Source organism: Melanerpes formicivorus, unplaced genomic scaffold, assembly GCF_026170545.1.
Source record: "Melanerpes formicivorus ecotype bairdi unplaced genomic scaffold, bMelFor1.0.p_v2 SCAF_18, whole genome shotgun sequence".
Lineage (NCBI taxonomy): Eukaryota > Metazoa > Chordata > Aves > Piciformes > Picidae > Melanerpes > Melanerpes formicivorus.
In genome coordinates, this window is record NW_027142370.1 from 10,184,900 (window position 1) to 10,200,468 (window position 15,569).

At 48.9% G+C, this 15,569-nt stretch overlaps 1 protein-coding gene across 7 annotated transcripts in view; it reads left to right on the plus strand.

Annotated features, from left to right (window-relative positions):
* Window positions 1-15,569, plus strand: part of FGFR3 (fibroblast growth factor receptor 3) — a 64,615-nt gene that overhangs the window by 16,288 nt on the left and 32,758 nt on the right. For all 7 annotated transcript variants that reach the window (XM_068149572.1, XM_068149574.1, XM_068149575.1 and 4 more), the window contains exons 3-4: window positions 5,827-6,090; window positions 11,251-11,304. In XM_068149572.1, the coding sequence (XP_068005673.1) occupies window positions 5,827-6,090; window positions 11,251-11,304 (318 nt within the window). The remainder of the gene's footprint in view (window positions 1-5,826; window positions 6,091-11,250; window positions 11,305-15,569) is intronic.

Here is a 15,569-nt window from a genome sequence, read left to right on the forward strand (position 1 = left end):
AAGCAGCAAGTCAAACAAGCTGAAAAAATATTGTGAGGTTGATTGAACCAGAGCAGTGAACTCAAAGCTGTCTAATCCCTTTAGCAGCCTCCTTGAAAGAGGAGAAATGGAAGAATTTTTGACATCTCCCTTTTCTTTTGCCATCTCTCCCAGCTCTGGTCATGCTGAAGGCTAAGAGGTGAGCTTAGCACGAGGGCAGGATGTTGCAGCTTTAGTTAGAGCTGCTTTCTGCAGAACAAGATCTCCATTTGTCATTCCCAACGTGAGATTAAAGCAGATCAGCCTTCCCAAAGGAGATTACTGTTAAACTTCTCTTGCTTGGGTACCTGGCACACAGATCTGGCTGGAGGCACTGAAATTGCAGCCTCTCTTTTGAAAGATGTGGAGCCAGCTTGGGCTGTGCTTTGGAATCACTTAAGCACTCTCAGAATCTGGCTATGTGCATTTTGGTGCCCAGATATGGATTTCTAGCCTTAATTATGGAATTGTTTTGGCTGGAAAAGCCCTCTAAGACCATTGTCCAACCATCAATCTAACATCACCATGGTCATTAAGCTGTGCCCCAAAGTGCCATGGCCACACATTTCTTCAACACCTCTAGGGATGGTGACTCCACCACCTCCCTGGGCAGCCTCTTCCCATCCCTGACCACTCTTGCAGCAAAGACATTTTTCCTATTCTCCAACCTAAAGCTTCCCTGGCACTGACCTTTGCATTTCAAGGCTGCATCTCAAATACTGGGTTCCCTTTTGGGCTCCTCACTCCAAAAAGGATGTTGAGGTGCTGGAGTGGGTACAGAGGAGGACAGTGAAGCTGGGGAAGGGTGTGGAGAAGCTGGGGAAGGGTGTGGAGAAGCTGGGGAAGGGTGTGGAGAAGCTGGGGAAGGGTGTGGAGAAGCTGGGGAAGGGTTTGGAGAAGCTGGGGTGGTGAGGAGAAGCTGAGAGAACTGGGGTTGTTTATTCTGGAGAAGAGGAGGCTGAGGAGAGACCTTCTGGCCTTCTACAACTCCCTGAAAGGAGGTTGAAGTGAGGTGAGGATTGGTCTCTTCCCCATAGTAGGTTGGCCTCGATGATCCTCGAGGTCTCTTCCAACCTTGGTGATACTGTGATAGTATCCAGGTGATAGAATGAGAGGAAATGGCCTGAGATTGTGTCAGAGGAGGTTTGGGTTGGAGATAAGGAAAAATTTCTTTGCTGCAAGAGTGGTCAGGGATTGGAACAGGTTGCTCAGGGAGGTGGTGGAGTCCCCATCCCTGGAGATGTTCAAGAAACCTGTGGCCATGGCACTTTGTGACCTGGTTTAATGGCCATGGTGGTGGTGGGTTGATGGTTGGGCTGGGTGATCTTAGAGGTGTCTTCCAACCAAAACAATTCTGTGATTCACTGATTGGATTTCAAACGCTTGACCTTTGTTTTCTCCCCTAAGCCTGCAGACAGAGCGGCCCCTCAATCACTGCTTGATCTTAGCTTTTTGTTCCTCTTACCCATCTGAGAACAGCTGGCAGGGAAGAGCCGAGCTTCTGTCTCTTTATTACTGAGGAAAAAAAATGCCATTTTGTATAACTCCAGGGGAACTTTCAAACAGGGGATTATTTACTTGTTTGCCTTCACATGAACGTGATCCCTCATCTCTCTAAACCCCACAATCAGATGGGAGAAACCCCACCCACCCACCCAAACTACCCTAAACCTTTGCCCTTTCTTAATCCATGTACAAGAGGTTTGGGTGGGGTGTTTTTTTCCTCCTTTTTAGATGTTTTTTTCCCCCCACCCCCTTCCTAAAATAGAAGCAATTGATAGGCTCATAAACAAATACCAAACATTAGGTCCTAATCTCCATCCAGAGGAGCCCTGACCCCCTTTTTATGGGGCGAGAGGGTGGAGGGAGGAAACAGGGCTGGGAGCTGGAGGTTTAATGCTTATTAAAGTTTTAGTGGGTGGGAAAATGCAATCAATAAATTTTGTTTAATGCCTGGAAACTGGTGTTGGTTTTCACTGGCTGCACTGGAGAGGAGTTTTCATTTGGAAACTAGGACACTCGTAGTTGGAATGACAATTAACGGGGAGTGAATATGGTCCCAGTTGGAAGCTGGGTCGTTGGTTTGGGGGTTTTTTGTTGAATAGAATGGAAGTTCTCCCCCTCCTTACCCTCCCCAACCTCCCCACCCTGGCTCCAGACTGGGGGAGCTTCCGTTTTTAATTAGCAAAGCAGGCAAAATTTAGCTCATTGTGTCTTTCTGCTCCTTTGGCCCAGTGGATGGCTTGGATTGCTCCAGCGAGCTGTCATGAGGCTGTGCTTTTCAGTTGTTTTCCTCACTTTTTTTTCTTGGTGGTGGGGGGAGGAAGGTGGGGGGTGGAATTCAGGATACTTAGGATTAAAGTCATTGTTCAGGGGTATTTGCAGCCAGCTGCCTGCATTAAGTGAAGATTAGAGGAGCGCACACCAAAAGTGCAAGGGAAATGCACAGGAGCTCGGATTTGGGAGCTGCATAGCTGTGAACCCAAGGGGAAAGGCTGAAGCTCCATGGCAAATCTTTTCTGGTGCCATGTGATCTCAAAGCCCACAGGATGAGGGCTGATGCCTTCCTTTAGATGAGACCTTGGGAAGCAATTCTTCCCCACGAGGGTGGTGAGGCACTTTGGACTTCCTCAGGCCTGAGGAGCAGAGAGGTGAAACCTCAGCTGTTTTGTGGTGGGATCTGGCTGTTGAGATGAAGCTGGGATGCCCCTGCTGTGCTGTGCAAAAGCTGGGGCCAAGCTGGCCACTGTTCTTCAGAGGCAACAAGAGGCAGACACCAAGAGGATGACACATCAGCAGTGCCTTGTGTTTCACCTCAGATCAGCCCCATGGGTGTCCCATCACTCTGCCGTGAGTGGGGAGCAGTCTGGGTTGACCACATTTGGCCATCACAATGAGGTGAGGTGGGCAAAGCAGCTGCAGGGCTGCACTCACCCATGTGGCAGCCTGGCACTGGTATCATCCCCAGCTTGAGTGTAGGCTGCTGAGATCTGATACAGCTTATTGCTGCCCTCCTCTTGAGTAAAGGTTTCTGTGTCTGAGAGAGCAGCAACCATTGGTATGGGCATCCTAGAGGTGCTTCAGCAGGAGCCAGGAGCTCTCAGAGGAGATGGAGAATCATAGAATCTCCCAGAGGTGGAGTCACCATCCCTGGAGGTGTTCAAGAGGGGATTGGACATGGCACTTGGTGCCATGGTTTAGTAGTTATGAGGTCTTGGGTGACAAGTTGGACTTGATGATCCTAAGGTCTATTTCCAACCACAGAATCACCAAGGTTGGAAGAGACCTCAAAGATCATCAAGTCCAACCATAACCTAGTAACTCCTGGTCCACAACTGTTAGATTGTGTCCCTAAGCTCCTCATCTAAACATCTTCTACTGCTGTCAGGCCTCCATTCCACTGCTCCCTGTCTCTAGGGACCACTGATGAAGTAGAAGACCTTTCATATCAGTCTTGTGTTTCTGCTTGAAAAAAACAGAGTGCAGAAGTGTGAGATGGTCAGGTATGGGTGGTGGTTGCTTCCCTCTTGGGTGTTTTGAGCTGGGGAGAGCCAGGGAAGGTGTTATAATGGCATGATCTGGCCAGATTTTAAGGACACCCCACCACCACCTCCCATCATTGTCTGTTCTTTTCAACCAGCAAAGCCCCAGCTGAATGCTGTCCTTGGGACAAGTTCTGGGCTCTCAGCAGCAACCAGAGCTTTGTGTCTCTTGGGGTTTACATTCCCAGTTTTTTTAGGTGTAGCCAGGACACCCCTTGGATTTGTTATCTTTTTTTCCTCCCTTCTAGTCAGAGCTTTCCAAGTGCTACAGGGAAATCCTCCTGGCCAAAGTGGGGGTGGGGGTTTGTAGCTATTTGAGCTTTATGACAATTTATTTCTCCTAACTCTCAGCAGCTGAATTGGGTGATCTGAGAAAGAGAGTCCATTAAAAGGAGGATACTGTAGAGCCCTGATGAATCCTGTTTTCTACTTGGCCGGTGGAACAGAAAGCTAATTGCCAGTAGTAAATCCATTCAAAGGAGGGCTGGAGGGAGGGAGAAAAGCTAATATTCCTCCTTGAATGCCATTTAATCTCTGAAACCTTTCATGCAGATGTAAATTAGGATTTGCACAACAGAGTCAACAGTTGCTCCCTAGATAAGGCAGATTTGCAACATCTGCTTTTCCATTCCAGAGGCTCTTCCAAAGTCACACTGCTGGGGAGAGCCAAGCTAAACACTGGAGATTCCCCCCCCCCCCCCCTTTCCATGATCTCTTGTTTATGAAGAAAGCTTCATCTGACAGAACTGAACCTTGTGATTGTTCTGATAATTCTCTAGGAAAAACAAGTTTGCTCCTCCTAAACCAACCCCCACTGAATGTATGAGCTTTAACAAAGCCAAGAGCTGGGTGCTGCACGTGGGCCACAGCCACCCCATGAATGCTTCAGGCTTGGGGCAGAGTGGCTGGAAACTGTCCAACACAGAAGGACCTGGGGGTGGTGGTTGACAGCCAGGTGAAGATGAGTCAGTGTGTGTGCCCAGGTAGCTAAGGCCAACAGCATCCTACCCTGGTGTGGCCAGAAAAGCAGGGATCGTCTCCCTGTACTGGGCACTGATGAGGCCACACCTTGAGTAGTGGGTTCAGTTTTGTGCCCCTTGCTACCAAGAAGACACTGAGGTGCTGGAGTGGGTGCAGAGCAGGGCAATGATTCCATAACTGCATGTCCTCCTGCAGTTCTTGAGGGCTGCCTGCATCAAACCCAAAATAAAACATTTCCAGGCTCAGCCAGAAAGCAGAGTTGATGTGCAAGAGGAGCAGACATCTGATGGAAATAGTGACACAGTTCAGCTCTTGGAGCTGTGAACCACCCAGAAAGTGAGTTATTGCTGGGATGAGCCAAGCAGCTCTGGAGATGAAGTATCTTATCCTTATAAGTGAATGCATACAAAAGCATTTTGGCATTGCTGGGCCAGCTGCTCCTTGTTGTGGAAGGTGCTTCCCAGCTAGTTGCTGCTTTTTTCGCTCCTCTGAACAGCTCAGAAATTGTCTCTCTCCCTGGAGTGTTTGCTATGAGCAGCAGTGATGGTGCTGCAAGTGTTGATCTCCATCAGAAGTGTCTCTTGGTGATTCTTGGCTCATTACTGCTTTGACTCAACTAACAAATGGTTGAGTTCACCACCTAGATTGCCTCCTCCTCTCTTCAGAGCCCATCAAAGCTGAGGCACATTGATCCCAGCTCTGCAGGTGATGGAGTGGGCTGCTATAACCCTATCAGGAGTTAAGTCCCCAGTAATTTAGACCTGTGTCTGCTGTGGATTTGAAGGTGCTGATATCAGTTGGATCCTATCTGAGAGTTTCCTTTGGGAGCAGGGGTCCTTTGGAGCCTGACTGGCAACAGAAACACCACCTCCCTGGGCAGCCTCCTCTAATGCTTGACCACTCTTTCAGGGATGAAGCTTTTCCTACTATCCAGTCTAGGTCCAGAGACTAAACTGAACTCCTCAGCACATGCTTATTTCTGCCAGATCACCCCCTCAACACAGCACTGGGTGTTGCAATGACCCTGCATAGAAGTCTGTGCTGTTTGTGGTGATCCACCTGGTGGGGTGGTCATGTTTTGGTCTCTGTAGGGTTGAAGCCATCCTTGTAGATCAGCCAGAGACTTGGCTGCAGTGTGTGCAGCTGTCTTCCTGCTTTACTGCCTGTGCCTGGGTCAGGCAAGGCTGAACTCTGGGCACATGGAAGCCTCAGTAGAGCAACTGTAAGACATTTCCTTTTGAAGTGTTCTTATTTACTCATTGCCCTTTCTTTCCTCCCTTTGCAGAATACTTGAGGAGCGAGACCGCCTTTCTGGAAGAGATGGTGTTTGGAAGTGGAGATACCATTGAACTTTCCTGCAACACCCAAGGCTCTTCTGTGTCAGTTTTCTGGTTTAAAGATGGTATTGGGATTGCACCTACCAACAGAACTCACATTGGACAAAAACTGTTGAGGATAATCAATGTGTCATACGATGACTCGGGGCTGTACAGTTGCAAGCCAAGGCATTCCAACGAGGTCCTGGGAAACTTCACAGTCAGAGTCACAGGTGGGTGACATCATGGTGCTGGGTTTGTTTTTTGCTTCATCACATGTTCAGCACAGCTGGTGCTCTGTGTTGGTCATCTCTGCTTGGTAGGTCTTCACCTGCCTGCTAACTCCTGGCAGTTGTTAGGCTAACCGAGGAAGAGCTCTTGTGTCTCCACACAACTGGTGAAGCTTGATGCAAGTACTGAGAGAGACTCAGAAATGGTGTTGGTCAGATTCAGCCCCAGATATCCCTTTCCACTCAAATTACATGTGCCTCTGGTGTCTTTGTCCCTGTGGCTCAGGGAGGTTAAATGACTTTTTGCCACTTTGTGATGAACCAGTGGCAGAACTGCAAGGAAAACCTAGAGGATCCTGAGAAGTGTTTCCTTCTTGTGGCTGATGAATCTCTTCCCTTTGCTCTGCTTATCACAAGTTTGTTTCTTCAAATCCTAGAATGGTTTGGGTTGGAAGGGACCTGAAAGATCATCCAGTTCCTCTGCCATGGGCAGGGACACCTCCCACTAGCCCAGGTTATTCAAGGCTTCATCCAACCTGACCTTGAGCACCTCCAGGGAAGGCACATCCACAACCTCCCTGAGCAACTTGTTCTGGTGTTCCACTACTCTCATGGTTAAAAAAAACTTGTCTCTAACATTTAATCTAAATCTACTCTTCAAGCATCCCCAAACAGCAGGTTCTTGCTTCCAGAAGTTGAGTTCCCTCAAAAAAGTAAAGGGTTCTGCCTGAAAACCAAGCTCAGAGATGTTGGTGATTGTAAATCACATCCACCCTTTAAAGGGCTTTCTGGTGCTAGAAATGAGCTCCCTACCTGTTTTGGGATAGCTAGGAAGTTCACACTCAGAAGCATAGGACAGAGTTGTTTTCTCCCACCTGCTGTTTTCTTGGGTCACTCTAAGTGCAAACATAATAAGCCTTAAGCATGAGAGAGTGGCTGTGGTGGAGGGGGTTGGAAAGGCCCCAGACTATGTGCACAGGAGTCCAAATGCTTTGAGTCATAGACCATGAATCTGTAATAAGTAGGAGGAATAATTCTGTTAGGTAGGTGTGACTTTGTAAGAGCTCCTGCTTAAGTTACCAGAAATACTTTGCCCCAGGGCCCGTGGGACTTCTGGGAACAAGCCCCCATGTGCCTTACTCAGCACTAGAGAAATGGAAGTGCTGCTGCTTGTTTAAAGCAAAAGAAGCAATAATTCCATAAACAGCTCCTGCTCCAAACCACCACTTTTGCACCCATCCCAGAGCTGGGGACAAGACCCTCAACTAGCCAAGATACCACCCAGAGGAGCTCAGCCCCAGTAAGGAAACCCAGCCAGCACCCGTGGGGGAGATTGGAGTAGTCATCAATTTTGGCCCTAACAACCGGGGGGCCACCAGGCCCCCCGGCCTTTGTTGTCACCACCACCATCACCCAGTGTGCACCAGGGGCACTCACCAGAGATGAGAGGAGGATCCTCCAGCCCAGATGGGCTCAGCTTAGGGCTTCTGCCTTTCCTGGCAGGAATAAAAAGGGGAGTGGGTGGGGAGGGCCAAGTGGCCACACCTGGGATGGGAGGAGACCACAATAGAGCCCAGGTGCTCTGGGATATGAGGGGAAAATGGGGTGGAAAAGAGGCAGAGGGTGAGAGCAGTGTTCTTGAGAAAGAATGGAGATTGAGATAGTATTCACACATGAATTGTTGACTTCTAGTGATGGCTAGATGCTTGACATGGCCACTTTCAGGATGCTCCACTACTCTTGGGTATTAAACAATTTATTGACAAAGCCAAACATGATTTTGACAGGCCAATATTAAGCTCCATAAACAAATAAAAGCCCCCACAGCTTCTGCTGAGGTAATTGTATAGCTATCATCTCAGTGAACTCTTGATCTCAACCCAGAGGTTTTTCTTTTGGGGTTGTTGTCCTGCCCATCTGTGTGGGGGGAGGGGGCTTGCTGCTGACAGCAGGCTGTGTGAAGCCAGGACCCTCCTGGGCTGAAGAGGAGCCAATGGGTTTAGCTGGCAGAGCTGAACTCTCCTACAGCTAAACAGAACCAGTCCATGCCACAATGAGCCCTGTGGTCTCTCCAGTGTGAGTACGAAGACTATGAGCGCAAGATGGACTTTTTATTCTCAGGCACAAGTGCAGGAGTTGCAAAGAAAAGTAGAGGAGAGAGAATTCTTCCAGCAGGAGGACTGTACAAGTCCACCATGAGCAGTTCTCTGCTCCTAGTACATGGGCATCAGATCCAAATTTGAGTAGGGGGAGATCTCAAGAACTGACTGTATTGGAGGCTCTGGTGAGGTCACACCTTGAGTATTGTGTCCAGTTTTGGGCACCTCAATACAAGAGAGGTGCTGGAGCCAGTGCAGAGGAGGACAATGAAGCTTTGAAGGGCCTGGAGAATAAATGTCATGAAGAGCAACCAAAAGAGCTGGGGATGGTTAGTGTGAAAAAGAGGAGGCTGAGGGGAGACCTCATTGCTCTCTACAGCTACCTGAAAGGACATTGTGGAGAGGCTGGTGCTGGTCTCATCTTACAGGTAATTAGAGCTAGAACAAGAGGGAATGGCCTCAAGCCAGGTTTAAGCTGGACAGTAGGAAACATTTTTCACAGCAAGAGTGGTCAGGCATTGGGGTGTGCTGCCCAGGGAGGTGCTGGGCTCACCAACCCTGGAAGTGCTTAAAGATGGTTTGGATGTGGTGCTTGGGGATACGGTTTAGGGGTGAACCTTGCAGAGTAGGGTTCTGGGTTGGACTTGGTGATGCTGGGGGTCTTTTCCAACCTGAGTGCTTCTGTGATTCTGTGGGATAGGATTTTGTGTGAGTGAGAGAATCAAGCCATCCTGAGAATAAAAGCTCGTTTCAGGGAGCTCACCAACATCTGCTTTTCATTCAGCAGTACTGGAGATTGCTGTGAATGCTTCAAGGTCAGAGCAATTAAATGGTTAAAGGAGTATTTGGCCCTTGAAAAACTTTCTTTAACTAGGTAGGATGATTGGAGCTATCTAAGATTGTTAGGAACCTTTCTCTCTCCCCCTCTTTATTTTTTTCCTCTCCTTTTTCTTTTTTTTTAAGTGACATTAAAATGCTTTTGAGTTCAAGGGGCAGCAGGGAAGCAGAAGAGGGCAGCTGGTGACACGCTCAAATGAAACAGCTGCCAGCCCCCAAAAGTTTGGAAAGTGAGAAATTGTTTTTAATGGTGGAAAGGGCTGATAATCCCCCACTTTTGAAAAGTTCAAGCCCCTGTGTTTTTCTTCTCCTGCACTAATAATAGCTAATAACAGCTTAGGAACCAGCGAGTAACCTGAACCTGCTTTCTGACAGCATTATGAGGCTTTGATTCTATTAGCCCAGAGTGCTGGTAATGGGGGAGGCTCCGTTTTAGCTGTCAGCAGCACTTGTTTTCCAGCTTTGAAGCCCTGCTTTAGGTGGCAAGATGGGGTGCTCAGATAGCTCTTTGTGGTGAGTCCTGATCACTGGGCATGGCACTGCCAAGGTGAGATCGCTGTCAGAGGTTGGGGGTTTGTGTTCCCACATCTTAAAGGGAGCACTACGGTTAGAGCCAGAGAATCAGACAACGCATTGGCTTGCAAGGGACTTTTAAAGGTCACCTAGTCCAATCCCCCTGCAGTAAACAGGGACAGGAGGTTGAAGTGAGGCTGGTGTTGGTCTGTTCTCCCAAGAAACTACTGACAGGACAAGAGGAGATAGCCTCAAACTGCACCAGGGGAGGTTTAGGGTGGATATGAGGAAGAATTTCTTTGCTGCAAGAGTGGTCAGGGATTGGAAGAGGCTGCCCAGGGAGTCACCATCCCTGGAGGTGTTCAAGAAACCAGCAGATGTGGCATGGTCTAGTGGTCATGGAGGTGTTGGGCTTGATCTTAGAGGTCTTTTCCAACCTTAATGACTATGATTCCACGACTCATAAAACTGAAGCTGCGTCTCTTGCCTGAAACGCAAGCACAAGGGCAAAGACTCTTCCCTCAGTCTTGTGGAGCTGGTTTTGAATTGGTTTTAAAATGGATTCTGCCTTTCTGGTTGTGATTAGTTTGTTAGAAACCCAAAGTAAACTCTAATCAGATGTTAATATATGGGTAACCAAACCTGAGCATGCAGGGCTGAGAATGTGTTGGCTTCTCCATTGATGCTGGTGGGCATTTGGCTCAGGTTCTGCCTTTGCCAGGACTTGAGTGAACTTGCTGGTTCAGCCAAAACACCTAAACACCCCACTCACTTGGAGCAAGCCCCATGGCATTTCCCTAGCTCTGCTGCCAGCAGGACCTCAGCTGTGGATTTGCAGTTAGATACATGGCTTGGAGTCTTACTTGAGACTGTGCCAAAGAGAAGGTGCAAAGCACAATATGCCACTGTGCTGGAAAGCAGGGAGAAGGTTCCTTTGTTCCTTATTCCTGCAGATGGTGGAAAGTCCTTCCAGGTTCTGCGGAGTTCTGTTTGTTGTTCCTCTCCCTTTTCCTTCTCCTTGTCTTTCTGTGCCTTTGCCTTCTTCCCCCATGCAAAGAGAAACAGTGGAGCTGTTTTGGGGAGATACAGATGGAACATGCACACCTGGAGCCTGTATTCAGTGACAGCCTGGAGGTGCCTCTGGAGGAGGGATGTAAAGGGGGGAATTGGTTCATGGAGCAGCTATGTTGATGGTCTGATTGCAAGGAGGAGTTTGAAAGCATTGGTCTGGGTGGTTGAGCAAGGAGTTCCTGGGGACAGATGGGGCTGGGGGATGTGTGGAGTTAAAGGAAAACAGAGGGAAGTGAGTTAGAAAAGCTGAGCTGTCCTGGGGCTTGGTGAAGGAAAAAGTCTTCAGAGGGAATGCTAGAGGAGAAAAAATAATCAGAGGTGAGCTTGTTCTGCAAAGAGACCCTTCCCTTGGGGAATTCTATTGTGTTTATGAGAAGAGCACTTCACACAGGGAGAATCATTTGGTGCTGGGGCCCACGTTCTGGTGGCAGAGCACTGCCAAACTCATGACACCTCCCACTCAGTTCAGAAAGCTCCTGGGCCATTGTCCTTGACACAGCAGCATGGGAGGGTTGGGCTGGTGGAGCTGCACATCCTCCCTCACTGACACATCTTCATACCATGGTGCCCACCAGCCTTGTCCAGCCTGGTAAACTCATGTGCCATCCTCTCCCTTTCCTAATCTTTCTCCTCCTTCTCCTAGATTCGCCTTCATCAGGTGATGATGAAGATGATGATGATGAGTCAGAAGATACAGGTAATTTGCTTTTTGGGGATACAGGGGAATTTTCTTTCAAAGAGATGTGGCTCCCAAGTGGAGCAGCTCATTGTTAGGATGAGGGGCAATGGTTTGAAACTGGAGCAGGGTAGGTTTAGGTTGGACGTTAGGAGGAAATTCTTTACTATGAGAGCGGTGGAGCACTGGAACAGGTTGCCCAGGGATGTGGTTATGGCCCCATTCTTGGAGACATTCCAGGTCAGACTTGATTTTGCCCTGGGCAGCCTGATCTAGTTGGAGGTGTCTCTGCTGGCTGCGGGGGGGTTGGACAAGATGGCCTTGGAGGGTCCCTTCCAACCTGATGCACTCTGTGAATCCAGATGCTCACCTGATCAGACAGCAGCTCTTTCTCTGTGTTGAAGTTGGTGACCTTAGGATGGTCCTGTGATGGTGCTGATCTAACTTAGAAATAGCTGCCAGAGTGGTCTTGCTCCTACAGGAACAGAAGTGGAATTTTCCCTTGTGGAGACTTCATTCTGCAGATCTGGCTTGAGGAGTTAGGGTTAGAAATTCTCTTGCACTTAACTCCAGCCCAACTCACCATATTGGGGGTTTTTGTGACTGCACTGATGCTATTCCATCTGGTTTTGACTGCACTGATGCCACACCAGCTTTCCACCACTGCAAACCTTGGCCTGCTTTATTTCCAGCTGGTCTGATTCTGGTCCTTATCTCAGCTGGAGTCAGAGCATAACATTTACATTCATTAATGGCCAAACTTACTGATGCCATAAGCAGCAGCAGCCAGTGGTGGTCTTAGGTTTATGGCTGGATTTGATGACCCTAGAGGTCTTTTCCAACCAAACCAATTCTATGAGTCTAACCTCTTTGGCTTTGCTTTTTTCATTTGCTCATGTGGGGATGGGAGCCCCAGGACAGACCTTCTGGGTGCTTTTACTCTGAACCTCTTTCAATCCCAGTCCTTGTTTCCTTGGAATCATAGAATCAACAAGGTTGGAAAAGACCTCAGAGATCATCAAGTCCAACCTGTCACCCAACACCTCATGACTACTAAACCATGGCACAAAGTGCCGCATCCAGTCCTCTCTTGAACACCTCCAGGGATGGTGACTCCACCACCTCCCTGGGCAGCACATTCCAATGGCTAACAACTCTCTCAGTGAAGAACTTTCTCCTCACCTCCAGCCTAAACTTCCCCTGGTGCAGCTTGAGACTGTGTCCTCTTGTTCTGGTGCTGGTTGCCTGGGAGAAGAGACCAACCCCCTCCTGCCTACAACCTCCCTTCAGGTAGTTGTAGGGAGCAGTAAGGTCTCCCCTGAGCCTCCTCTTAAGTGCAGTAGTGCTGATCAAGATCATGATGTGCTTTGGAGGCAGCAGTGTTGGCTTTTATTGTCCTCTCTCTGCAAAGCAAGCTGCCTGTGCCTAGGTGCCTTTAATAAATAAACAGCTTGCATTTGAGCTCCCAGTCACTCAGCTCTGCACCTTGGCACCAGTTCAGCGTGGCTGGAAAATGTCTCCTGCCCATAGCATCGAACATGCAGGACTCTTTAAACAAGGTCTGCCACTGTAGTAAGTTCATGCAGCTGTGCTGTGCAGTGTGTGGACAGGAATGGTCAGTCACAGTGCCAGGAGATCCAACAGCAGCAGTTGGTGGTTTTCTAATGGCTTCTAATTCCAGCACCTGAAGGGAGACTACAGGAAAACTGGGGAAGGATTTTTTGCAAGGGCTTGCAGGGATAGGGTGAGGGGGAATGGATTGAAGCTTGAGGAGGACAGATTTAGACTGGAGATTAGGAATAAATTCTTTCCCAGTGAGGGTGGTGAGACACTGGAACAGGTTGCCCAGGGAGGTTTTGGTTACCCCCTCCCTGAATGTGTTCAAGGCCAGGTTGGGTGAGACCTTGAGCAACCTGGTCTAGGTGTCCCTTCCCATGGCAGGGGTTGGAACTGGATGATCTTGAAGGTCCTTTCCAAGCCAAGCCATTCTGTGGTTCTGTGAATTAAGGGCCAGATGCTGTGAAATGGCAAGGACCTTTGCAGAGGTGCTGAGGGCTCCTTGATGCTTGCTGAGGCCTGAGTAAGGTCAGGTTTGGCCAGGATTTGTTCCTGCTGCAGTGCAGCTTCTGATGAGCACTGTTAACATGATTCTGTATTTTTCTTTGTAGTGTGGTTTGTAGTAAACTCCATCTCTTAGCAACAGGTATCACAAAACATCAGCTGGGTTGTGGGGCAGGACACGTTTTCCTTCACTGAAAAGGCAAACAGAGGTTTCACTGAGTGTATTTATTTATAGCCTGCACTCTGAGTCTTCTTGACTTCAAGGCTGCCTCTTTTTTTAGCCCTGGAGGTAATGAGTGGCTTTGCTGAAAGGTCTCCCTAGAAAAAGCTTTAAAGCTCCTGCTTTAAAGTGGTTGATTAGCTTCACGTGGAACCTCATGGTGTGGTGTGACATGGGTGTGCCTTATGTTGCTTTGTTTGATGCCAAACCCTCCACTTCACCTTCTCTTGAGTCTGAGGAGCTGTGTTGTTAACTCCAGCACCACCACAGCTGGGACATTCCACCAGGGATAGGGGCTGCAGGACCACCCTGGGCAGGTGGACACACAGGTGTGGCCAGTCCTATGGAGAGCCTGAAGAGCTGTGTCCTCCATCTCCTGTGGCAAAAAAGAATCACAGAATGGCATGGGTTGGAAGGGACCTCTGAAGATCATTGTCACCCTCACTGGAGGGATTTAAAAGACTTGTGAATGTGGTGCTTAGGGACATGGTTTAGAGGCAGAGTTTTAGCAGCAGTGGTGGAATTGTGAGCCCAAGGGAGCAGTTGGGTTTGATGGTGTCAAAGGTCTCTTCCAGCCTCGACAGTTCCATGATACTATGATCTAGTCCAACCCCCTTGCTAGAGCAGGGTCACCTAGAGTAAAACTTCCAGGCAGGTTTTTGAATGCCTTGAGACTCCACAACCCTTTTGAGCAGCCTGGAGGTGTTAAAAAATCATGTGGATGTGGCACCTGGGGACGTGGTGGTGCAGGGTTGGTGGTTGGACCTGGTGATCTTAAAGGGCTTTTCGAACCTTAATGATTCAATGATTCTCTCCCAAGGGCAGCAGAAAAGATGAAAGAGGAGCTAGAGGCCCCTCGGATCGTTGCCCTTGTCACAAACCATGATCCTCCTTTGCAGAAAGAGGCTTTCCAGTCCCTCTGCTCCCCACAGCTGGTTTTCCTGGCCCTGAAACAAACCCCAAGCTCCCTTTTCTTCACACAGGGCTCTTCTGCCCCAGCACTCCCCACCCCTGGAGATGTGTTTGTTTGGAGCCCCCGCCGGGCAGCCCCAGCCCCTTCAAAGAGCCCCTGTAATCTCCAATTAAAGCTGGCTCTGTGCTGGGAGGTGTCAGCTGGGGAAATGACACAATTAGGGTTGATTCTGTCTGCTGCAGAATTTGGGGGCAGCTCCTAATTGCCAAATGAGTGCCTGGCTGTATTAATTATTCCAAGTCTCACCCCCTCCTTTGGGTTTTAATTGGCCCTTCCAGTTGGATGGGTGGCCGGTGTCTTTGAGGAGCAAAATGAGCTGCTGGGTTAAGTGTTTGCTGGTGGGAAAGAGTGGGTGATAGGTTTAGTGCTTGCTGATGGGAAAGGGTGGGTGATAATGGTCCTGGGTCCCTTGGTTTGTTGTTTGTGGGCTTTTTTTCCACACTTGCAAATGCAAAACCAGGGCTCAGAATTCATTTAGAGAGAGGAGCTCCAGAAATTGTTCCTCTTTTCTGCCTTCTTCCTATCTTGTTCCTGAAACTCTCTGGAGCTATGCTTGAAACAAAGTCAGCAAGGTGTTAACAAAGTCAGCAAGGTGTTCCCCCCAACTCTTAAAAAGAGGGAATGGAAGGGCTCTGGGGGGCACAGCAGCCCAAAAGCAGGGGGGAGGTTGTTCACTGCTGCTGAGAGTGGGAACAGAGGCACCGTTTGCAATGTGGAGACACTTTCTTCCAGTTCCAGTTTGACTGAATCTTGGCATGCTAATCCAGAGGTGCCTAGTGCTGGTGGGCCCTAAATCTGCTGGAAGAGACCCACCCAAAATGAGGGAGGGCACTTGAGGATGAAGCTATTTCTAATTGAAGGTGGGAGGAGTGGATCCTACCTGCGTGCAGGAGGTAGGAATAGAGTTCAGTTTTGGGCGCCTCACGACAAGAAGGACATTGAAATGCTGGAGCTGGTCCAGAGAAAAGCAACAAAGCTGGTGAAGGGCCTTGACACAAGTCTTATGAACTAGCTGAAAGACCTGGGGTTGCT